Source organism: Ptychodera flava, chromosome 4 (genome assembly GCF_041260155.1).
Source record: "Ptychodera flava strain L36383 chromosome 4, AS_Pfla_20210202, whole genome shotgun sequence".
Lineage (NCBI taxonomy): Eukaryota > Metazoa > Hemichordata > Enteropneusta > Ptychoderidae > Ptychodera > Ptychodera flava.
Genome location: NC_091931.1, coordinates 23,553,219 through 23,579,153, shown reverse-complemented (window position 1 = coordinate 23,579,153; position 25,935 = coordinate 23,553,219). Strand labels below are relative to the sequence as shown.

The following is a 25,935-nucleotide window of genomic DNA, read 5'->3' as shown; positions in this document are numbered from 1 at the left end:
ACATACACACATGCACGCAAGAAAATACTATGCAATTTAAGGCCGAATCGATTGCCCTACTATGAAAGCCCATAAGGGACATGTTTGAAAGCAAAAAATTAAAAAATTATCTTGTGCTCACGAGAAACTATCTCGTGATCACAAGATCTTTTCTTGTGAGCACGAGATCTTTCCTTGTGATCACAAGATCTTTTCTTGTGCTCTCAAGATCTTTTCTTGTGATCACAAGATCTTTTCTTGTGCGCACGAGATCTTTTCTTGTGATCACAAGATCTTTTCTTGTGCGCACAAGATCTTTTCTTGTGATCTCAAGATCTTTTCTTGTGATCACAAGATCTTTCTTGTGATCACAAGATAGTTTCTCGTGATCACAAGATCTTTTCTTGTGCGCACGAGATCTTTCTCGTGAGCACGAGAAACTATCTCGTGAGCACAAGAAAAGATCTTGTGAGCACGAGATAGTTTCTCGTGAGCACAAGATAGTATCTTGCGATCTCGAGAAACTTATCTCGTGAGCACAAGATAGTTTCTTGTGAGCACAAGATAATTTATCGTGCTTTTTTGGTTGGCCTAGGGAGTAAAATTCCCGGCCTTGCATTTTTCGGCCATACAGTTTAAAATTTATGTATCTGAAGCTCAGAGGCAGTATATGACACTACAATTTCAAATCTCATGCCAACTATATAATAAACGGAATCAGGGATGCTTTAATGATCTAATTTCTACTCTCACTTGTCCAAAATTAGGTTTGAATGGCTTCTAAATTCGACTGCAGAGGTCAACTATAATGGTTTATCAATAACACAGTCAAGTACACTGACTGTTATAAGTTAACAGTACTGTATTCTGTAATATAATGTGCTACCAGTATTTGTATATACTTTTACTTTGATCAATGTCAACTTTAAATTGTATATGTTCATTTTTACACAATGTTAACTGATCTTATCGTATAGTGAACATTGAAAGTGTGATCAAATTAGCATTTATTTGTAATCCATAACTTTCAGGAAATGAATAATTCAATATTCAAGTTTATAAATGTCAACATTTTCATGGCCTAAGTTTTAACTTATCCAAGACCCATCAACTAAGTGACTAGCTATTTCTTTAAAAGCCAATTTTCATTCTGTAAAATATGACAATAGATTGATACTGCAAGATCTTTTCTTGTGCGCACAATATCTTTCCTTTGCTCTCAAGATCTTTTCTTGTGCTCTCAAGATCTTTTCTTGTGTGCACAAGATCTTTTCTTGTGCTATCAAGATCTTTTCTTGTGCTCTCAAGATCTTTTCTAGTGATCACAAGATCTTTTCTTGTGCTCTCAAGATCTTTTCTTATGCTCTCAAGATCCTTTCTTGTGATCACAAGATCTTTTCTTGTGCTCTCAAGATCTTTTCTTGTGCTCTCAAGATCTTTTCTTGTGCGCACGAGATCTTTTCTTGTGCGCACAAGGTCTTTTCTTGTGCGCACGAGATCTTTTCTTGTGATCACAAGATCTTTTCTTGTGCTCTCGAGATATTTTCTAGTGATCACAAGATCTTTTCTTGTGCTCTCAAGATCTTTTCTTGTGCGCACAAGATCTTTTCTTGTGCGCACGAGATCTTTCTTGTGATCACGAGATATTTTCTTGTGCTCTCAAGATCTTTTCTTGTGCTCTCAAGATCTTTTCTTGTGCTCTCAAGATCTTTTCTTGTGATCACAAGATCTTTTCTTGTGCTCTCAAGATCTTTTCTTGTGATCACGAGATCTTTTCTTGTGCTCTCAAGATCTTTTCTTGTGCGCACAAGATCTTTTCTTGTGATCACAAGATCTTTTCTTGTGCTCTCAAGATCTTTTCTTGTGCTCTCAAGATCTTTTCTTGTGATCACAAGATCTTTTCTTGTGCTCTCAAGATCTTTTCTTGTGCTCTCAAGATCTTTTCTTGTGCTCACAAGATCTTTTCTTGTGATCTCAAGATCTTTTCTTGTGCTCTCAAGATCTTTTCTTGTGCGCACAAGATCTTTTCTTGTGATCACAAGATCTTTTCTTGTGCTCTCAAGATCTTTTCTTGTGCTCTCAAGATCTTTTCTTGTGATCACAAGATCTTTTCTTGTGCTCTCAAGATCTTTTCTTGTGATCACAAGATCTTTTCTAGTGCGCACGAGATCTTTTCTTGTGATCACAAGATCTTTTCTTGTGCTCTCAAGATCTTTTCTTGTGATCACAAGATCTTTTCTTGTGCTCTCAAGATCTTTTTTTTGTGCGCACGAGATCTTTTCTTGTGATCACGAGATATTTTCATGTGCTCTCAAGATCTTTTCTTGTGCTCTCAAGATCTTTTCTTGTGATCACAAGATCTTTTCTTGTGATCACGAGATCTTTTCTTGTGCTCTCAAGATCTTTTCTTGTGCGCACAAGATCTTTTCTTGTGATCACAAGATCTTTTCTTGTGCTCTCAAGATCTTTTCTTGTGCTCTCAAGATCTTTTCTTGTGCTCTCGAGATCTTTTCTTGTGATCACAAGATCTTTTCTTGTGCTCTCAAGATCTTTTCTTGTGCGCACAAGATCTTTTCTTGTGCGCACGAGATCTTTTCTTGTGATCACGAGATATTTTCTTGTGCTCTCAAGATCTTTTCTTGTGCTCTCAAGATCTTTTCTTGTGATCACAAGATCTTTTCTTGTGCTCTCAAGATCTTTTCTTGTGCTCTCAAGATCTTTTCTTGTGATCACAAGATCTTTTCTTGTGCTCTCAAGATCTTTTCTTGTGCTCTCAAGATCTTTTCTTGTGCGCACGAGATCTTTTCTTGTGATCTCAAGATCTTTTCTTGTGCTCTCAAGATCTTTTCTTGTGCTCTCGAGATCTTTTCTTGTGATCACAAGATCTTTTCTTGTGCGCACGAGATCTTTTCTTGTGATCACAAGATCTTTTCTTGTGCTCTCGAGATCTTTTCTTGTGATCACAAGATCTTTTCTTGTGCTCTCAAGATCTTTTCTTGTACGCACGAGATCTTTCTTGTGATCACGAGATATTTTCTTGTGCTCTCAAGATCTTTTCTTGAGCTCTCAAGATCTTTTCTTGTGATCACAAGATCTTTTCTTGTGATCACGAGATCTTTTCTTGTGCTCTCAAGATCTTTTCTTGTGCGCACAAGATCTTTTCTTGTGATCACAAGATCTTTTCTTGTGCTCTCAAGATCTTTTCTTGTGCTCACGAGAAATTTTCTCGTGAGCACAAGATCTTTTCTTGTGCTCTCAAGATCTTTTCTTATGCGCACAAGATCTTTTCTTGTGCGCACGAGATCTTTTCTTGTGATCACGAGATATTTCTTGTGCTCTCAAGATATTTTCTTGTGCTCTCAAGATCTTTTCTTGAGCTCTCAAGATCTTTTCTTGTGATCACAAGATCTTTTCTTGTGATCACGAGATCCTTTCTTGTGCTCTCAAGATCTTTTCTTGTGCGCACAAGATCTTTTCTTGTGATCACAAGATCTTTTCTTGTGCTCTCAAGATCTTTTCTTGTGCTCTCAAGATCTTTTCTTGTGATCACAAGATCTTTTCTTGTGCTCTCAAGATCTTTTCTTGTGCTCTCAAGATCTTTTCTTGTGATCACACTTTTCTTGTGATCACAAGATCTTTTCTTGTGCGCACAAGATCTTTTCTTGTGATCACGAGATATTTTCCTGTGCTCTCAAGATCTTTTCTTGTGCTCTCAAGATCTTTTCTTGTGATCACAAGATCTTTTCTTGTGCTCTCAAGATCTTTTCTTGTGATCACAAGATCTTTTCTTGTGCGCACGAGATCTTTCTTGTGCTCTCAAGATCTTTTCTAGTGATCACAAGATCTTTTCTTGTGCGCACAAGATCTTTTCCTGTGATCACGAGATCTTTTCTTGTGCTCTCAAGATCTTTTCTTGTGCGCACAAGATCCTTCTTGTGATCACAAGATCTTTTCTTGTGCTCTCAAGATCTTTTCTTGTGTTCTCAAGATCTTTTCTTGTGCTCTCAAGATCTTTTCTTGTGCTCTCAAGATCTTTTCTTGTGCTCTCAAGATCTTTTCTTGTGATCACAAGATCTTTCTTGTGATCACGAGATCTTTTCTTGTGCTCTCAAGATCTTTTCTTGTGCGCACAAGATCTTTTCTTGTGATCACAAGATCTTTTCTTGTGCTCTCAAGATCTTTTTTATGCGCACAAGATCTTTTCTTGTGATCACAAGATCTTTTCTTGTGCTCTCAAGATCTTTTCTTGTGCTCTCAAGATCTTTTCTTGTGCGCACGAGATCTTTTCTTGTGATCACAAGATCTTTTCTTGTGCGCACGAGATCTTTTCTTGTGATCACAAGATTTTTTCTTGTGCTCTCGAGATCTTTTCTTGTGCTCTCAAGATCTTTTCTTGTGATCACGAGATCTTTTCTTGTGCTCTCAAGATCTTTTCTTGTGCTCTCAAGATAGTTTCTCGTGAGCACAAGAAAAGATCTTGAGAGCACAAGGAAAGATCTTGTGCTCACGAGATAGTTTCTCGTGAGCACAAGAAAAGATCTTGAGAGCACAAGAAAAGATCTTGTGCTCACGAGAAACTATCTCGTGAGCACAAGAAAAGATCTTGAGAGCACAAGAAAAGATCTTGTGCTCTCAAGATAGTTTCTCGAGAGCACAAGAAAAGATCTTGAGAGCACAAGAAAAGATCTTGTGCTCACGAGATAGTTTCTCGTGAGCACAAGAAAAGATCTTGAGAGCACAAGAAAAGATCTTGTGCTCACGAGATAGTTTCTCGTGAGCACAAGAAAAGATCTTGTGCTCTCAAGATAGTTTCTCGTGAGCACAAGAAAAGATCTTGAGAGCACAAGAAAAGATCTTGTGCTCACGAGATAGTTTCTCGTGAGCACAAGAAAAGATCTTGAGAGCACAAGAAAAGATCTTGTGATCACGAGAAACTATCTTGTGATCACAAGAAAGATCTTGTGATCACAAGAAAAGATCTTGTGATCACAAGAAAGATCTTGTGATCACAAGAAAAGATCTTGAGATCACAAGAAAAGATCTTGTGATCACAAGAAAAGATTTCGTGCTCACAAGAAAAGATCTTGTGATCACGAGATAGTTTCTCGTGAGCACAAGATAATATCTCGTGCTCACGAGAAAGATCTCGTGCGCACAAGAAAAGATCTTGTCATCACGAGAAACTATCTTGTGATCACAAGAAAGATCTTGTGATCACAAGAAAAGATCTTGAGATCACAAGAAAAGATCTTGTGATCACAAGAAAAGATTTCGTGCGCACAAGAAAAGATCTTGTGATCACAAGAAAAGATCTCGTGCGCACAAGAAAAGATCTTGTGATCACAAGAAAAGATCTTGTGCGCACAAGAAAAGATCTCGTGAGCACAAGAAAAGATCTCGTGAGCACAAGATATTTTTTTATTTTTTGCTTTCAAACATGTCCCTTACGGGCTTTCATACCCTACCGATGCAGACAACACGCCCACTTTTAGTAGGCTGCAGTTTCCTCTCCAAGTTCGTTACATGTCTTCCGGGGGGCAATATGTCATGTTCATCACGTGCCCATCCACGCCATGAACGACAGTTAAACACTGTTTTTTATTTCCTATTACTATTCTCATCTGTATGGGTTTCCCGTCATCGTTACGCAATCTTTTATGAGATATTGATCATTAACACTTGTTACTGTACGATGCGATCGCCTCATTTCCTGTTCCTGGTTGGCAACGATTTTTCTACAATAATACGCTGGTTGCAACCTTTAGGCTGATAATACTTTTGAGCGCTGTCGAACTGAAAAAAACTGTACCGACGGTACCACTTAACCACATACTCTGAAAGCGAAGAAATAAGCTAAATATCAGTTGAAAACACTTTCATAAAACTGTCTGGTGTATGTCGTTGTTAGGGGCCCAAGCCCACTTGGGCGTAGGCCCTATTGAATGAATTTGATTCTACTTTCATGTATATCTGCAACTATAATATATATATATATATATATATATATATATATATATATATATATATATATATATATATATATATATATATATATATATATATATATATATATATATATATATATATATATATATATATATGTATGCATGAGAAATGTCTTCACAGGGAAGAAACAGTGCTCATTTGATATTTTCACATATAATTACTATATGTATATATATATATATATATATATATATATATATATATATATATACATACATACATACATACATACATACATACATACATACAGACAGACATACAGACAGACAGACAGACAGACAGACAGACAGACAGACAGACAGACAGACAGACAGACATATAGACATCTATACACAGACAGACAGACAGAAACACACTCACACAGAAACATACATATGCAGAAACACACACAGACAGAAAAGGAAACAGACAGGCAGGCAGACAGGCAGATGTAAACTTACGTACAACGAATGGTTTTGGTGGTACAAAAGTCTGTTTGTGACTTTACACCAGATTGTTTGCAGGTCGAATCTGCTGATATCTGAAATGCGATTCTTTAAACACTATTTTTTATTATTTCCTATTACTATTCTCATCTGTATGGGTTTCCCGTCATCGTTACGCAATCTTTTATGAGATATTGATCATTAACACCTGTTACTGTACGATGCGATCGCCTCATTTCCTGTTCCTGGTTGGCAACGATTTTTTTTACAATAATACGCTGGTTGCAACCTTTAGGCTGATAATACTTTTTAGCGCTGTCGAACTGAAAAAAACTGTACCGACGGTACCACTTAACCACATACTCTGAAAGCGAAGAAATAAGCTAAATATCAGTTAAAAACACTTTCATAAAACTGTCCGGTGCATGTCGTTGTTAGGGGCCCAAGCCCACTTGGGCGTGGGCCCTATTGAATAAATTTTATCCTACTTTCATGTATATCTGCAACTATAATATATATATATATATATATATATATATATATATATATATATATATATATATATATATATATATGCATGAGAAATGTCTTCACAGGGAAGAAACAGTGCTCATTGATATTTTCAGATACAATTACTATATATATATATATATATATATATAATATATATATATATATATATATATATATTAATATACAGACAGACAGACAGACAGACAGACAGACAGACATCGATACACAGACAGACAGACAGACAGAAACACTCTCAGACAGAAACAGACATATGCAGAAACACAGACAGACAGAAAAGGAACCAGACAGGCAGGCAGACAGGCAGATGTAAACTTACGTACAACGAATGGTTTTGGTGGTACAAAAGTCTGTTTGTGACTCTACACCAGATTGTTTGCAGGTCGAATCTGCTGATATCTGAAATGCGATTCTTTTGAATGGATTCCTGCGGTACTGTTTCACATCACGTTCGCAAGTCTGACTTTTAGATTTAACCATTATCTGTTTGAAAGGGAGAAATGGTTGCATTGGAGATATGATCGTACGTGATTGGCATTGTGACAACCACTCCTTCAGGTTTAGCACAGATCGAAGGTAACGCAAAGCGACAAGTTGGCAGCTGACCATTTTATTGCTGGCGTTTAAATATACACATGACAACGCGCCCTACATACAGCGCTGTTCGTTCGGATATTTTCTTTATGTCGTGGAACAAACTATATTTTTAATAGACTGTGTGCATAGTGAGTACTTTCCGTCGAGTGTATTTCATCAGGCGACACCTCGGATTAATCTTTTATGTGACGTATTATACTTCAGGTATAGGAATTTAGAAGAAAAATAGGAACGCTATGCCCGTATGCAAGGTGCCAAGTATAGCGCACACTGACAATGTGTAAATACATACGTTACGGTATGACATGTTACTGTGGCTAAGCCAAAATACATTAGCAGAAAACGCGAAGACAACACAATTATAAGTGTGAACATTTACACTCCGCAGGCATCTTAACTTAACTTGCTTTATAACATCTTGGTGAATATTGGTAAATTAATCTTCAAGTCGTGACAGGAGAATTTTATAGATGTTTTGAATATTTTATAACACTCACATGTTCATTTCGGCGGGAAACTTCCACGTTGAGAGTGAAAGCTAGATGTAGGACAATAGGCATGAATTCAAAATGCGTTTTGGATATGATTCTATGGTTACTGGAAGCCTTTCTGTATAAACGATAAAAATAATTTATGTCTTGTTTCCTACCCTTATTATAAAGTGCAATATAATTTACATTTCTGCACTTTATGAAACAGACATAAGCTTTGGCCCTGCTATAAACATACCGATGACGTAAAAACACGCATTTGGATTCAAAACACAATTGTTTGCACAGACCGTGGCGTCATGCGCTTGCATAATTGCTCTCTGAATGCGGAGGGCAAGTTCGGGGTCACTGATTCAGTTAAGGCTTTCCAAGCACTCGGCGCTGTTAATGATCTGTAAAAGTTAACTTATTGAAATATTTAAGAGATGTTTTTGGTGCAGAAACGCCCACTTTTGCCTCGACGACGCGTGGATATTCTCGCGTCAGCGAAACTTCCAGTGCCTTTGGTAAGGCATTTCCTATAATGGCAGAGTGATTTATTTGCGAAGCTAGCTATAGATTTGTTTGTTTGTTTTTTCAATTCTGTTAACAGTTCACCATGCACAGTTGTTTTAGTTCAAGAAACGATACGCAGATCATGCCACTTCACATGTAGTTGACAACAATTTTAAATGCAAATGCGAAACTCTGCTTGCTGAAACCATCTGCCATCCAGCATTTTTTGTTCTACTACCGTGTAAAGTCCGCCTGTCATAAAAAGTCATCATTTTATATTGGCATTTGCGTGCTTGTATGCGGGAAGTTTAGACGATCTTTCATCTTCTTTGACGTCTAAAAGAATTGAGCAGCTGCTTACGTATGATGTGTAAAAGAACAGATATTCCTGGGATCATTTTGGATAGAAAAAACAATCGTGAACTTCATTACGTCATCAGTTATTTTTGAAAAAAACCCACCACCACAACGTATGCTGTTATACTGTCAACGTCAACGAGTGTAAAATTGGCCAATAGCAAGTATACCAGATACTGTAATGTCACTTAATTCATGCAGTCAGAGAGTGTACAATCGGCCTGATCAAGAAAATGTAGTACGTATAATCTGCTTTTTGAATGGCTCATAACTGATGAATATTGTACAATCGAATGGTTGTCTTGTGCCAAAACAAAGAAAAGAAATAGTGTTTCTATGTTAAGAAACTAAATTTTTAAACTTGGAAACAGCGAAATATTTATCTCGTGTTAATTGACATCTCACCAATAATTTAAAACTACATTTTCCCGGCGGCCATCAATCTTCCCTTTGTTGTAAATTTTCCCGTGAAATTTAAAATGTTTACGAGAAGTCAGGCGACAAGCGAGCAACTTGGAATGTCCGAGTGAACTCGCATCCCATGCAAGCGAATGTACGTGTCTGGCATAACGGTGGCACAACACGTGGCAGTCACGTGGCTATTTATCCTCGGAATACAGATCTATCGGTCCTCGCGAAAAACAAAACAAAAAAAAACCAAAACAATTTCTCGTAATTTCTCGCTCACGTAGTCACATGCTATGTGGGGACAACTTGACGAAAAGTTTACGTTTTGACACAGTGTTTAAATTTGACATTATCGTAGCTTGATGCCTTGTTGTGCAATAAAGAAATTGTTTTTCCTGCAAGCACGTTTAAAATGATTTAATTCCTGATGATTCTGTGCCAGGAAGATGATTTATATCGTCTGTACGGCATGAGCTGTATCTAATTATGACAAGTTAAAAAGAATCTTTGAGGCAAATCTAAACATGACATTTTAATTCTGTTTTACAAAATTGCTCTGTTCTGTTTGTAGATTTGCAAGTTTTCACTCATTATTTTTCTACAATTTAAAGACATTTCAAAAGTTTGACCCTGGTGGGTGTGCGTGAGCACTAAAGGCACACTTGGTGATTTTTTTGTGTCGACTCTAATTGCTTGAGACTTGCTCAACTTTGACCCCGACCCTTTCTTTCGTCGGAATTTTGGGTAAGTCAACACACTAGAAAAGCTTCTTTGATGACCTAAATTTATAAACTTGCACCATGATAAATGAATATTTAATGAGTTTCATCACACCAACTGCACAACAAAACTATAGGATATGGAAATTAACAGCACTTCCGTTTGAAAGAAATCGGATTCGCTCCAAGTCCTCGGAAGAATCGCCTTGAAAAAAACAATGTTAATTATTGATGTTTTAACATGTAGTCGTTTATTCCATTCAACAAACGCCTATGTCCACCAACAGCGTTCCACTAGATGTTTACCATGACCCTGAAGTTGTCAGGAATGTTTGTCCCGATGATATCTTTTTATGTCTACCTACGGCGCAAGAACCAGCAAGAACTGTAAAAATCCTAGGACAGCTTACCTTTCCTATGGCGAAACTCTTCTAACTTTGGTTAATTAACCAGCAGAATTTGCTGCCCCCCACTTAATCTACATGTGCATATAAGTTTTCTTCCCTTTTATCATTAATGGCATATACAGCCACGAGGTTAATGGTTTCACCAGCACAGATAAATCCTTCACTATTCCGATAACAAACCATAGCCTAATGCATGCAGCGCCCTGCTCGATATCTCCATCTCCACACAGGGATTGAAACACCGGCAAGACGCATCAGTGGACACAAGATAAATTATTAACCGTCGGGTGATTGAATTTTGCGAAATTAGGTTTTCCTAATCTCGCGGAAACGTAATTGATGCATTCGGAACGAGGAAAAGTTTTCATTACAACAACTGGGGGTAGCTTGCAGTAAAATGAAATGTATACTTGTAAATCACTGGAATCTGGTGTTCTGATAGGCCTCGATCCGCAGGGTCAGCTGAACCAGTCTGTAAACTTATGATCCATCAATCCCTACGGGGACAGCTTAAATTCCTACGATGTAAAAATGTCTAAAAAATATCTTTGGTCTTCGCACATCCCATTTTTGATGAGTCTGTATGTACAAGTTGGATTGAAAATGATTGCCAAAATGCAAATGCTGCCGTGTCATACGCGTCAACATTTTTGGACGCTTTCATTGGTCAACATTTGGGACGTTTTTACGTTCGCGAACGTCCCTCGTGAATTTGTGTATCCCAAACACGTTTGCTCATGTTATTTTCAGTTAAATAAATGATGCTTTCTCTTGGCTTGTTGGTATTATATTTAGAATGAGGGGTTCTCGACGAGTCGGGGGAGGAAAGCCAGGTTAATATTTTGTTCACCTCTCACCCTTGCTCATAAATATACATCGTCCGTTACTCCTTCAATAACGGGGATAGATGGGACTTACGTCTATTATGAATGCACCCATATAACGTCATTTTTACTTTTAATGATATCAAAAACTGACTGTAATGACTAAGTGAAAATTAAATAACCCCCCTCCAAAAAAAAACCCCCAAAAAACCAGATTGGTGGTGTATGTAAAAAAAGGGGGGGGGGTGTATATGCCATCATTTTTCTTTTTAATTTATTTATTTTTTATCCGTTATATTCGTGTTTTGTTCTGAAAAATGCTTGCCTGTGATATTAAAAGAGACATATTATCTGATACCTTTGAACCTAATGTTTCAAAAGTTAATTATTGATGAGAGAGAGACATACAGACAGACTGTCAGACAGACAGACACAGACAGACACAGACAGACAGACACAGACAGACAGACTGACAGACAGACAGACAGACAGAGACAGACGGACATACAGGCAGAGACAGACAGAAACAGAAAGAGGGGCGGAGAGAGTGGAGGCAGAAAAGGGGGGCAGAGAGAGTGGGGTAGGAGAGGGGGCAGAGAAAGAGAGGCAGAGGGACAGAGATGGAGAAAAGTCGAATGAGACTGCGACGGGAGAAATTATCTAAACTTGGGACATTTGTGTGGCCTTAAATCTTGTCAAGGAAGGGAAAAGTGGGGATGGGGAGGAAGACATCAAAAAAATCAGCAAGACATTCCTTGGCTGAGCGATTTTATACCTATTAATCATTGCTATACTCTTAATTTGCACGTTACTGAGCCGGAATGGAGGTGCTGCCCCAAGGCGTGCTCCTAGCGCAACGTGAATCGACGCGAGAGAGACAGTTACAACTCCCTTCATCGACAATTTACCCTTTTCAATTGGAACATTTCTCTATTATGATTGACAAACCGCTCAGGGTGAAGAAAGCGCCATCGAATTTTATGACAGCCGAACAAAGTGGATTCGCTGACCCCTTCTGAAGAAAGCCACCACTCCAGTGTTCGATGTCAAAGTGTGTCAATTGTTGTAGATATTGCCGCTGTAGTTTAAAAACGTGCGCGGAAACGCAGAACGTCCCCATATGATCGATGCACCGCAAAATATCAAATTGGTAAAGTGCTCGTTAAGTGAAGAATATTCTCCGAGGCTTTCCGCGCGGATATTAAACTCAGTTACACTGTGAGATGCACAGACATTATTGTGTTTCGCCACACAACGCTGCTAATCGCAAATACACTGTTTGAATATTAATGAAACTTATACACACACAACCTTACACATTTCTCTTAAAAAGACCGTTTGCACATGAGCGAGCAGCCTATTAGCGCTCAGTACACAAAATGACACTGGAGTCGTCATGCTGTCATGGGAAACACAGCTCGGGAAAAAAACGGTAATCTGCGAATCTCATAAGTGGGCCAACATCAATGATACCGAGGTGATAAAAAGAAATATTGTTGCTCACCATGGTAGTAGTAGTGACCGACAGTGACATCGTTTGTAATCACTTATACCCCGACAGGGCTGTTATCCTGATAAAAGATGTATCAACGTAAGGGGGTCACTTTACCTCACGTTGTAAATTATAATGGAACAGCAGCTGTCAGTAATTTTGTTCTGGGAAAACAAGTTCGTTTTCCTCTCCTCCGAATTCGTAAAGTACAAGCCCTGGGTGCACACTGTATGCCGCGCGCAGTATGCAAAGTTATTGGTGACGTATGAATTTTAGTCCGGCCTGAAATTCAATTGTCACACGTCACATCGGCCATCACACACACGCTAAAGAAATGGCGGTGCTGATAACAAGGCATGTTTTTTTTTCGGAGTGAGACATAAAAGTATACAATCAAAATAAAAATACTGGAAAATGAGAGCTAATTGACCTTTCGGTACAAAATGCAAGAAAGGTCAAAGAATATCGATTAAACATTTCGAAGAAATCCTTTCAGAGAACATCGCAAGATGGCAGTATTGTGGAAGTACATAAATATAATGTCTAGGAGCTTGTCATTAAAAAGAGCTCAAAGTCAGTAAACCGTTTCAAGTGTCGCGCGAAATCTTACGTGAAAATCGTTCGTGGCATAGCTCGTCGACTTTAATCGCAAAATATGACTTAAACAATAGCATTCATATCCTTGAATTTTCAATGCCGGCACGGCGCTTTAGCTTGTCAGCACCATGGAAACGCGTGCCGCGCGCGTCGTTTTATTATTATTTGAAGAAGCACAAAAGCTTTTGACTCGCCAATAACTAGCCTGAATCACATAGAACGTTGCCATCTATGCACCTATTGGCAAGACATACAGCTGGGGGCAATTTTTATTCATCAGTTGACGTCGATTCGAATCATTGCCATTCTCCGGCGTGGCATCACTTTCGCAACGTTTCAACTATGACTGCGTTAGGTACAAAACCGACTCCATTATCGAGAACGGTTGCTAACGTTCCGTAGTATAAAAGATGCAAATTGTTTCAAGAAATAGGGCTTCTTGCCGAATGGTTTCTTGGTGACGAAACAAATACGTGTCTTGCATTCAAATTAAGAAGAAAAAAAATTGAAGCTGTTTTGCTGTCGAATCACGCCTAATTAATTTCAAAGTGTCGACAGAAAAAAAAATGACCTTGAATTATTCGTACCGCTGTATCCGTATTCTCGTCCAGTAGGGCGTTCGTGCTTCTTGGTCACGTGGCTACATGCAAAGTTTAAATCACTGCTCACCCACATATATATGGAAAAAAAGATACTGATATTTATACATGTTGGCGGTGGTGTTTGACTCAACTCTTTGGGGGATGAAGTAACTACGCAGGCTCGGTAGTCTCCGTGTTGCAGAACACAGTTCGATCGACAGCTCGCGTTTTGCCGGCGGATATACAGCCTTTTCGGGGGATGTCCTGATCATGCGGCGCTCTCATATCGCTCGTTACCTACCGGCTGTAGTCGGAGTGTGTCTGATCGTGGGGCCGAGATGTATATTTGCCGCCGCGTGAGTAGTTTATAGACAGATAGGCATACGTTTTGTGTGTGTGTATGTGTGTACAGTTGCGAGTGTATATTGACGCTTCACAGCACATATTCCATGCGCTATAATGCACTTGTGATATACGGAGTCTGTAATCTTGGATTATACGCTGTGCACACTGTACAGTGAGAGGCGACTTGGTGTTCCGTCATGGGTAGGATGATTTCCGTGTGTTTTTGTTACCGAACTAAGCAAGAATACTGGTTATTTGAAGCCTTTTGTACCCTGGACTAAAACGTTCAACGTTTAACATATCCGGCTGTAAGAATGGCATGATCACAAACGCGTGCATATTATTAGACTCGCACGATAAATGTTGTACGTTGTGTGTGTGTGCAGCGCCCCGCGTCTATTCGGGAGGATGCGCCTGGTAAGGCCAATGTATTTATCACTCTTCCCTTTGTTTTATTTATCTTTTCTGAACAGAAACATGACCAAGGATGAGCAGAAGCAGAGCGAGTTCCTGGACAACCTGTTCAGAAACTATGACAGCAGGATTCGACCGAATTTCAACGGTAAGTTCAAACCTATCGCTTCCGATCTCTATCAGCGGCGGGTTTTCGGAATGGCGGCTTTCCCTGACGTTACGTGTGCGGTATGTGAGTATCTTTACAGGAATATTCATCGGTTGAAAAACAGAAGTCAAAATAAAGAAAACAAAAATTATTATTATGACGTTGAGAATTATTTTCGCAGGTGTTAAACAGTACATCGACGCGCGCTAGTTCAAGGTTGTTTTTTTATTTATTTCACGCTCTAAGCAAAAGCGGTAGGTCAATAACTTCCCAGCAACGCATAAATGTAGTATTATTTTATTTTTGGTAACCTCATTCAGGCTGAGTGAATTACGTTCGCATGTAGAAATTCCATTACGAATAAATTCCATTTTGATGACGCTGTGTACTACCTTGTTATTCTAATCCCCACAACCACCCCCGACCGCGGCTGTCAAAAACGGTGCTCAACGTTTGCGATATACATTTATTTTGTCGGGGAACAGTTCTGACATGCCGGAGTACCGCCTGAACACCTGGCCACGATTTAATTCCCAGCTTCCAGTGCATTTACGTTGTGATTTCCTGGCTGGGAATGGAACGGTTTCCCGCGGAATGAATTTTGTCATCACTGTTTATCATCGCCATACATTTAAACTGACAGACTGGTTAATTACGGTACGCGGTCAAAGGAGGTCCCTCTGAAACCCTTGTTTCTCTTTTTTTCGAGTGTTCATTATGGAAGGCAGTTGTACGCTCTGAAGACTGAAAGCCATTGACGGTGGTGTGCCAGTGTTCCCCCCAATACTCATTTTATTGCTCAATTAATGAACCAAGTGCTATCCAATTCAATGTTACCTCAATGTCTCCAAGGGCTTTGAAATGGGACGTATTTTTACAGAAATATCACCATCTTCGGGTAACCTTTAATAGTATACGACATGAATTTGCTACTTCAGGTATTCGAAGCCGGGGCTTTATTCTTCATATTCAAATGCGATGAGACCTACATCATATCTAAATTTGGACAAATGAAACTAAATAGCCTATTATAACTGCCCTTTCTGCCCGCTAGGCTCGTAAAATATTATTTAAAAAAAGAAAAAAAAACCGTCACATTTATTCCTTGCTATCGATGTAGTTGCCCTAGCCCTTGGCAGTCGATTGACGCCGCTATCGCGCCGACATACATTTTCAATAATCGCATCCTAGTTTTTTATCAAAACGAAGCTATAATGTCGTCGCTTGCCTAGCACGTAGAAACATTCATTTATGGGTCACATCGGTAAGGCACCTTTAAGTTCTTGTACTCGTCGCCTCTGGCTTAAAACCGACTCCTGCGAAGCGACAAATAGCGATAACGTCAACGCACGCACTTGATATTGTTCGTCGGCACATTATTCTTTTATCGCACTTTCAGTTGACTTATTGAGATGTGAGATTTAGCAGGGCTTTCGCGCAAACCTGCAAGTCGTAAATTTTTTATCTGCGGTATGGCTACATATCGTGTTTTGTGACGAGGAAATGGACTGTAAGCTGCGTCTGAAGAGGAAAGTTATTAAAGTATTTTCACCAGCCCTGCATAATCCATCAACGAGAGGAAATATTATACTAACGTCGGGAATCGACCATAAAACATATCGAACCAAACACCAGGTGCAAGGCGGTTTACTTTCCCGGCCACCTTCAAGTGTCACTTTTTTGTGCGACTGTCACAGAGGATCTCGATTAAAGCGTCAACACGGGAGCAGCTGACAAAGCCCACGTTCCACGTCAATGTCGATCGCCGAGATAAGGGCATCGCTCCTGGGGAAGTTAAGGCTGCGCGCAAGCAGCAAACAGATAAAACTAGCTTGCACCGGGGTTTTGTACAGCATGTGGAATTTTGCGCCGTAATCATGGAAGTGGAGCTTGTTTTTTTCCACTTCGCTAGGGCCCACTCCCGAGGCACCGTGGAGGCGATGTCGTGATGGGCGTATACTTAGGGTAGTATGCGTCTTGAAAGTCAAAGACTTCAACTTTTGCTTAAACCTTCCTCAATGAAACTTTTAACCATTCTCTTACCAAATCATCTATAAAAATCGGGGGTCGCCGTGCAAAGTTTGGAACTGGCGAAACAAAATAACCAACATTTTGCGATATTTGAAATTCAAACTGGCCGCCATTTCTGTGTTAACTCTATGGGCAAAAAATTAAATTTTGGATTTTCGAAAAACTAAGACGGTGAAAGTTCTCCTTTGTCCAAGAGCTTTTAAATGAGCCCCCACAAGTGGTAGATCAAGAAACAATTGTAGAAATTCGAGAGTCCGACTAGCTGTCCCCGACGCGGGTTCTATCTAAAGCCATAAAGTCGATTCGTCCACTTCTGACGATCAATGCTCTGCTTCTTTCTGCGGATTACCTGTCGGACACGCATGGCCACCGCAGCGGCCGGCCGATCTCATTCAAATTCAACCGGCGCGTGCTTTGTGTAGGTGTCGGTTTAGTTCTCATGCTAGACTGACAAATAAGGTTTTGGCTCGTGCCTCGTAGCGACATTCCGTTGCTTGTGAGGATCAAATGTTAATATCGTACTTTCAACCCATTTGTTTAACGATTAGGGGATGTTTTCAAGGCGCCTGCTCTCTGTGTCCATGCAATGTTCGCAACACACTGTACCAATCCCTTGGTAACAAGGACTGATCAATCAATTAATTAAACTGACAAATTAATTCAAAATACGTCCATACAAACAGAAATTCCGACATAAAATAGGTCGATTCACACAATATGAAATTTCTGGGAGTGTTCAAATAATTTTAAACTTACATCAATAATCCAAAAGAAACAGAGATTGTGTTGGTCACCCTGTCGTGCGTAAAACGATGCAACTTTGGTGACTGATAAGGCGTCGCCGTTCAGAAACTTGACCTTCAGCGTCTTTCATTGTTATGCACTGCCAAACTTCGCTAAATATTCCCAAGACACTGTCAGATATATCGTTCAACTTAAAACTGGGCAACACAATCGCGTACTTGACATTTTCCCCCAACTAATCTCGTGCAATCATGACAGAAATCGATTGAGAGAGCCACCGGACTATATATCGGCGGAAGAAAATCAAACGTATCCTTTGCAATTTACGTTTTGGCTAAGTGATTGGAGATTTAGCGAATTAGTCACTTGGTAAAGTCAAAGTCGGCAATGCATCAAGTACGGCGAAGTGAAGATGTACGTGAAAGGAGGTACAAATTACCGGTACTTGCAAGTGATGTTGTGCGGTAAAGTATGCATTCGCGTTGATCAATATAGTAGGTACCCTGGCTCGAGGTTACACATCAGAAAACGGACAGATTAGCAACTTAGATGGCAAAAAAGACAATCTCAGTCCAGTACCGTTGTCTACGTACTGAGCCGAATAAAAAATAAGGTGTTTACTTTGGCAACAGCCAGAATAAAAAAAAAATTAAACTGTTTAGGTAGAACAAGTTGTAGAGAATTGAAACCCTACGCAGTGGACGAAATGAAACGTATTTGGCTTTGGTAAACTAACATTGTTTTGAAGAGGATTGTCATATCAAAACTTACTAGTCTAGTAGTCTTGCGTCTATGGTTGATATGCCAAGAGATGTATTAAATACGAGTAGGTCTTAAAACCTCTTTTAACATTACTTATTAAGGGAGAAATGCAAAATCAAAAGGGGAAAGTTCCTCAAAATTTCAAAAAAAAATATGGTGTGCAGATGGATGATTTTGGATCTTGGATCAAACGCTGAAATGCAGAATGGTAACACGTTTGATGAAAGCAGATCTAGAAAGCAGTTAATTATATGTATTTCCAAATACAATAGTCTAAAGAAATGCTTAAATCATATCGTTTGATAATATACCAGATTTCTCCGTCGATACTCTAATATAAAGGTTGTTCCGAATGGAAACAATCCAGTAGGTTTGATTCCGTGTAAAAGCAATTGAGCAAACAATTTGTAGCAGCAGGAATATAATCGTCCGAAATTAAACGTCGTATCTCACGAAATGGATTAAAACTGGTTTAGTTATGTTTCCCACCTGTTCATACATGGCAGTTTCATTCCGCAGCGGTACCTATCGATTCTGAACAAATTGCTGAAAAAAAGGAATTGGATTGTACATTACCTTAACTCTCCACACACTGGTTGGGAAACGTCTATTATTTTAACGAAGTACCGGATTAGATATGCGCATTATGGTTTGGCATCCGTATTTCATACCCATTTTCGTCGCGTTTTTCTTTCGAATATTTGTTATTAAGAACCACTGATATTTACTCTAATATGTGAAGCCTGCGTCGACCTTTTCAAAAATGAACAATCCATTAGGTTTTGGAGAGATCGGTCATTTGGTTTTGTTGTTTTGATTTTCGTAAAACAAATTTTAAAATGGCGGTTACGGTAGCTCGCCTGCATTCCAATGCAGTAAACGGCGTTTTCTCACTTACCAGTCGCGTGATAATAAACTTTTACGACAGGTATAACATGAAATGTGGTGTTTATTTTGGTGCTGGGTGGATTGTATTCAAACCGAAATGAAGCCCTACAATTACAAACACAGACATCAAACCATATGGCGCGTCGTAACAATAGGGACCCCGGCGTTTCCCAACCAGTGTGTGGAGGGACAGTGACTATATTATATATCAATAAAAGTAGTGTATGAGATTCCTGGACTGAATAGATCGAGGACAACTACACTCAGAAAGAAAAAGATATTGATGTTTACTTATTTTCGTGTGGAGGCGTCTATTGGAATTCACTAACATAGAGATTTGAAGGAATCATGAGCGAAAATAAAGTTGGGAAAAACGAAATTTCAGAAAAGGGAGACGGTGTACTTTTTTGACTTTGGAGCAAAAGGCTTGCAAAGGCTAGAAATTGAGAGTAATTTCAATTTACTTCTTACGTTGACGAGCTAACATACTAATGGATTTTATTGAAATGGAAAAAATTAATGCCTTTCTTTGAATGGGTATAGTGTAAATTGTAGTCAAACACTGCCAACATTTTCTTTTGAATGTAGCGATATGCAACAGTGCCGGATACCTGTTACAAAGGCACAAAATGTTATGAGCACACAATTTTCGGTATGCTACATTTACTATGAAAACACATATTTAATTTATGGTTACTTTCTTACCCAGTTTAGGTTTGACTTTTTAAATGTGCCATATATGATAATTATTGCACCGACTTTTTCACTCTAAAAGCAAAAATTGCATACCTGTCCATACGAGAGATACCGGTTTTAGCTGGGAAATTGTAATAACTCTATCCAAGAAAAAAGTTGCCATTTTCCCAAGTACTTATGATTATCATCTAGATACTTCTGCTTCTGTTCATAACTATGCCACGAAATAAAGACGACCCCTTTATAGGAAAAATGTTGTGCGCATAAGGTCTCGGGGTTAGCGTATTTATAAAAGGAATGTCTTTTCTAAAGAAATGCAAACGATAGACGACGGACAAAATTCACACCAGGCACACGCTGCATTACGAGGTCGTATTTACATTACACTTGGGAAGAAGCTTGTGGCTGGGAATATCAAAACAAGGACGAACGCACGCCCCCTTGAAGCAGCAACGTAGACTCGGTACATCAGTGTACATGAAAAAGTCTGCAAACAAGATTTATAACCGTCTGCATTCTGGACACGAATCACCTATGATATAGATGCCTGGCTTAGTCGTAACAGTCCTAAATCCAGCGGCAAATATATCAATAGTGAGCTGGAAAAAGTGACACAGATATATGCAAGTGTAATCTCCGTTTATTAAACCATCTATCTAGAATCATTACCCAGTGGGCGAACTACCCGCCAGTTTCAATTATTTCAACGTTGAGTAATCTAGAAATTTGATCCAGGTTAAGCTCGGCACGGCAGACACAGCCGCGAATAGGAAATCGAACGGGGTGACCTAAAAAAATGACGAGTGATCTAAAGTCAATAATGATAGCATGCCCGGGCCTCTTCAGGTTGCACTTATGTTTTAGATAAGTCTTCGGGGCTCGAGGAGAAAAGTTCGCTTCGTAAACTCTATTTGAGTTAAACGCGTACGATTGATCTTGAAATCTCATGACGAGAGGCAGGAGTTATTTTGCGTGCATCGCTGACCAAGAGTGATCCGCGGCGTCGAAAAATGTCTTTCGATGAACATGGTTTGACTTTTAAAATGAACACAGGGGACGAAGCAAATCTATGGAATGCTTTGGGAGAGGGTGGTCAAGGTCTCTTTGTTAACATGCATCTGTACCGTGCTTTAGTGAATCTATTGAACGGAGTAAATTCACCGTACACGTTCTACCCAGTGGTTTTGCGTGTAGCTAGGCGAGACTTCAACACCACTGTTTTGAGGTGAGAGCACAAGGCGTATAGTAATCTGCGATATTGCAGCTCCGCCACTTGTTACAGACCAATCTCGTATCAAAATGCCATAAAACATTTTACTTTGAATTTCATGATTGATTGATTGATTGATTTTTATCGTTTTCATTTATTAATTTATTTATTTCTTTATTTATTTGTTTCTTTATTTATTTATAATTGACCCACTATTCTAGTCTGGGATGGCACTGACATATTTCTTTCCTCGGTATCCGAGCATAGTAGAAGGGAGACTATCTATGCTTCAAACGACAAACTAACAGATACTGAGAGCACATCATTAGCATCTATTCTTGTGTTGGCTAATTTGATTTGCCCACTAGCACTTTCATGAATGTATTTAATTTGTCGTCAATTAAACGCTAGCTTAACGTTTAATTCACCGTGTAATTGAAGAAGCCACCGACACGATCATTTAGAATAGCATCGTTTTCATTAATTTCCTTCTCAGTCTTGAACATCAAATCGGCGATCAATTGTCTACCCTAAGAAGGGAATTTTACTATAGATGGGACAGAGGTTTTATTCCATTTTCTCTGTCCGTCATTTTGCCCCTCACAACAATTTGCGGTATCAGGCTTCCGAATGAATGACCTTGTGCGATCATGTCCAAGATGATTAGCTATCTTTATTTATATTACCAAGCTTAACCAACCAAGTATATAGTTCTCCAAACAGACCAATTACCGCTAAACGTATTTATTGGGTAAAGGGGTAGAGTTTTCCATTGCAATCAAAGCGACGTAAATGAGGCAACATGAATGGTAGGAGGTGTTTTTTTTGCTATCCCTGGCTCCAATTAAATTCGCAGAGACCCCAAAGCAGTGGTAATACCACACCACCATCATCTTATCGTTCTTGAAGGTTACATTGTAAGAACTAAGTGCGTCTTCAGTATGCATAATTGCGACAGGGGCAGGTCGAAGCCAATGTATATGCGTGTCCCTGTAGTATCAGGAACTAAGAATAACAACACGCAATAATATAATTGCGTGTGTTAAAAAGAGAGTAAATTTTTGTAGGACTTTTTATTGTCTATCATTGTTATGTTAATAATAATAACAACAAGTGTCGATTGTGAGATTTTTAGACTTCAAGTATATCCTTACAGTTCACAAAGTCCGATACAATGTTTGAAAATATGTTGAAGTCTAAAAATAATTTCAATTCTATTCACTCTGCGACGAATGTGCAGCATATTTGTACCAATTTGTCGCGGTGGTAAAACTCTTCCATCGATGTACAGTGCCATGGAATGCGTGCATGACTTCGTCATGACAACCCAGAAATGAAACCGAAGAACTTTGAGGCCTCCAATTTCGGTAGAAAAACCCAGAAACTGGTTTTTTTTTTGCATCAGGACAAAACACATGGAAAATTTGTAAAAGGTTAACACTCATTGAGCTGTAATAAGCAGCTGCTACTTTGAGGAAATTCTTCGTATGGAAAGATATAAAAAAACATGGCGACGCAATATGCTACAGAGAATTACAATTTTGAATTTTTATGAGATAGTGCAGACACGTATAACTGGTTTGAGTCGTAATCTTATCGGAATCGTTAACAGGGCCATAAAATTCCTAAATTACCCAAAACCCAAATTACAAAATAGAGTATCATGTTTGATATAGCCATAGTGTGAGCTCTAATCTTTAGAGACGCAAAGTGACGCACATTGCATGCATTCTTACTAGTTATAAAAAAACCCAGACTTTGTTTCAGGTAATGGGCCGCATAAAATCAACAGACCAGCGCTGGTTCATTCCGGACCATTTGCCAGAGATTTATTGTTAGCATGTGACAAGTACCCATTTACGTTGTGTTCATCCGGGTTTTTTTATAATCGTACACGAGACAAGACTTCTAATATATACTAAATGAATCCGTATGACAACTCATGCATCTCTGCCTTCATCATTCCGGTGAGCTTTAGTTTATGAATGAATATTTGCTGCTGTGCAGCCGTGCTTTTATCTAATCTAGATTTGTTTCAGTTGGAAATGGCAAATCGGCAAGCCACAGATAATGGTCCCCTTTACATCAAACGTCTTCCTGCATTCTTCTTGCAGAAATTATTGGTATGTTCTTACAAGAAGTGTTATTTTATCACAGTATCGGATTAACTCATAAGAAAGCGGTGGTACAAATGCAATGAATTCTGGATTAAAATCTTAGTAAGCGGAAGTTAAAAAGCAGGCTTTGGATTCACTAATCTTTCTTTTCCTGTCATTTTGATCTGAAAACATTACTTAAAATGACTAAAAGTGCAAAATATGCGGATGGTCAACAAACCCCCGGCCTACTCAATCTCCGTAATAGCATCCGAAACCATTTTCTCTGCATAATCGCCGTATTCATGTCAGGAAAGCATGCCACAGAGAAAACCATGGTAATTCATTTCATCTGTCGGTGTGGTCTTTGTCTTTCAAAGATCTTCAAACGTTCTGTGCACTCCGGAAACGTTTGAAACTTTTTTTCAAATTGTGGACGGCAAACAGAGATATACCTGTTCGTTTTTTAGCCATTTCATGAACTAAATTAGAAAATAGAGTTCTTCTTCGTACACATCATATTTAAATTGTTTATACTTTTTCTTTAATTCATTTTTATTCCTTTAAATAATAAAATTGTTTTCTTGGTCGAAAGGTGATTTGCAGTAATTGCTTGAATTTTTGTTAATTGACTAATTATTTCGACTTCCATTATGGGAAGGCCTCTTACATAATCATCTTACCGCCTGGGGTCTCAAATAAACACAGAGTAATATCATAGACTGTCTATGATATTACTCTGTGCAAATAAATAACAAGGGCTCAAGTAAGACTGTGTGTTCACAAAGCGCTCTCAATCAGTTCAATTCCAATTTGATTACGATATGCGGCAAGATACGGAATGACATCATAGCATCTTCGTGACCGTAGGAAATCGGAGAGGTCAGGAAAGGGCGATAACTTCCAATACTCACCCCGTGTTACCGTGACATTAAACGGCAGCTAAATCAACGTGCTCGCGGAAAGATTTGTTACTCAGTTTGCAGTAGGGATCTTGGCTTCCTCAGGGGTGTCATTAATACCCTAGAATAGCAGGGGTCCATTAATTGAACCGGGAATATTTCTTCATTCGTGTGAAATATTGAAAACGACTGTTTTAAATTTAAAGTTTGCTATCATTTACAGAAGGGGCGGTGAACTGAATCAGTTTAGAGATATACAGAGAATAATTATATGCATCACACAGAGATCGTGGGTGTATGATATCAATAATAACATTGCCGTTAAATTATATATATATATATATATATATATATATATATATATATATATATATATATATATATATATATATAACATCGCCGTTAAATTTTCTATATATATGTGTGTGTGTTTAATCTATTTTATATGAGAGAGAGAGAGAGAGAGAGAGAGAGAGAGAGAGAGAGAGAGAGAGAGAGAGAGAGAGAGAGAGAGAGAGAGAGAGAGAGAGAGAGTAGCTGACCCTTGCTGTAAACTTCGGTCAGCTAAACGCAGTATGATCTCAAATTATACGCTACAACTGTAAATGCCATTGAAAGTACAATTTATAGGACATAATGTACTTTGAAAGCATCTCTCTTCAAATTTTTGATCCCCGTCGAAGTCTTTTGTCTGTCTATTTTTGTGGGGATTGCATTGGAATTCTCATAACGGTCGTCAAATCGCTTGAATCGATATATTCTCGTAAAAGTTGATCTCACTATTAACAGGGTAGATATCGTTCGGTGTTAGAGCCTTTGTAATTCGCTCCTTCATTGCAGCGTTTGAATGCCAAGTAGCCACAATAAATGAAAACAAATGTGAGGGGGAAGGGAGGGTGCTTCTAAAGTCCGTTTAAATTCTACACCGAAGGACTTTTGTGTCAAGTGCCGGCGAGCAGTCAACTTTTAATTTCCACAACGAATGGTGCGAGTCGGTGTCGCACTGCCCGGCGGAGAGATTGCTTCCTCGGCGATTGCAAATTAGCATGCGTATACGGTTGCTATTGTACGGTTGACACGTCTCCCGCGTAAAGCCCTGCAAAATGGATGCGCTTGTTTGTGACAAGCGAGTAATATTCTAAATCCAACACTGATATTTCTTCACTGAGCTCTCGTGCCAGGTACGGTGACGTCACAGAAATGACTGGGACATTATGCTAAACAACTCGTAAGGCTCTATATCAGATATGACTGTTCATGTCTTTCCAATTATTTTTGTTCTGGTTGTGTTATTTTTTCTTGTAATAGTCCCAATGCACGTCAAGATTCCTAATATCCATCATGCCGACTCAACCTACTTTCAGTGTATGCACATAAAATGTTATTGTTGAAATAGGATTGCAAGAGGGCTTATCGCTCAAAATGCATCATGCTCGCCATCAGGCTAATACTTAAGTATTCCAATATACTTCAAATAGATGGAACGAACAATGTACCTTTTTATATAAAATATATAATACAAACATCATGAGAAGTTACAGTAGCTGTCGCCCTTTAACGTTCTACTCTCAAATGTAAAGGAAATATTCTATGAGTCGCGTCATAAAAGAAAATGCGTTTTGTTACGAAGGAAGTTTGTTCATCAGAAACCTTTGTTAAGACACAGAGTTCAATGCCCTACTGAATGCCAACTTTAGGGCTGGACAGTTGTATGTTAATTTGAGACCGTGACAAACATCTACAAAGATGTCAGCAGACACTGACAAGATGTCAGCATGTTAAACCTGGCA

General features: G+C 38.9%; 1 protein-coding gene across 2 annotated transcripts in view; it reads left to right on the top strand.

The window, feature by feature from the left end:
• The window catches only part of LOC139131219 (glycine receptor subunit alpha-2-like), a 110,867-nt gene that overhangs the window by 45,774 nt on the left and 39,158 nt on the right, over positions 1-25,935 (top strand). The window contains exons 1-2 of one of the 2 annotated variants that reach the window (XM_070697193.1): positions 14,030-14,265; positions 14,728-14,816. In XM_070697193.1, coding sequence (XP_070553294.1) covers positions 14,180-14,265; positions 14,728-14,816 — 175 coding nt within the window. In that variant the 5' untranslated portion in view covers positions 14,030-14,179. Of the gene's footprint in view, positions 1-14,029; positions 14,266-14,727; positions 14,817-25,935 lie in introns of those variants that run through there. The other variant, XM_070697194.1, reaches the window with a different exon arrangement.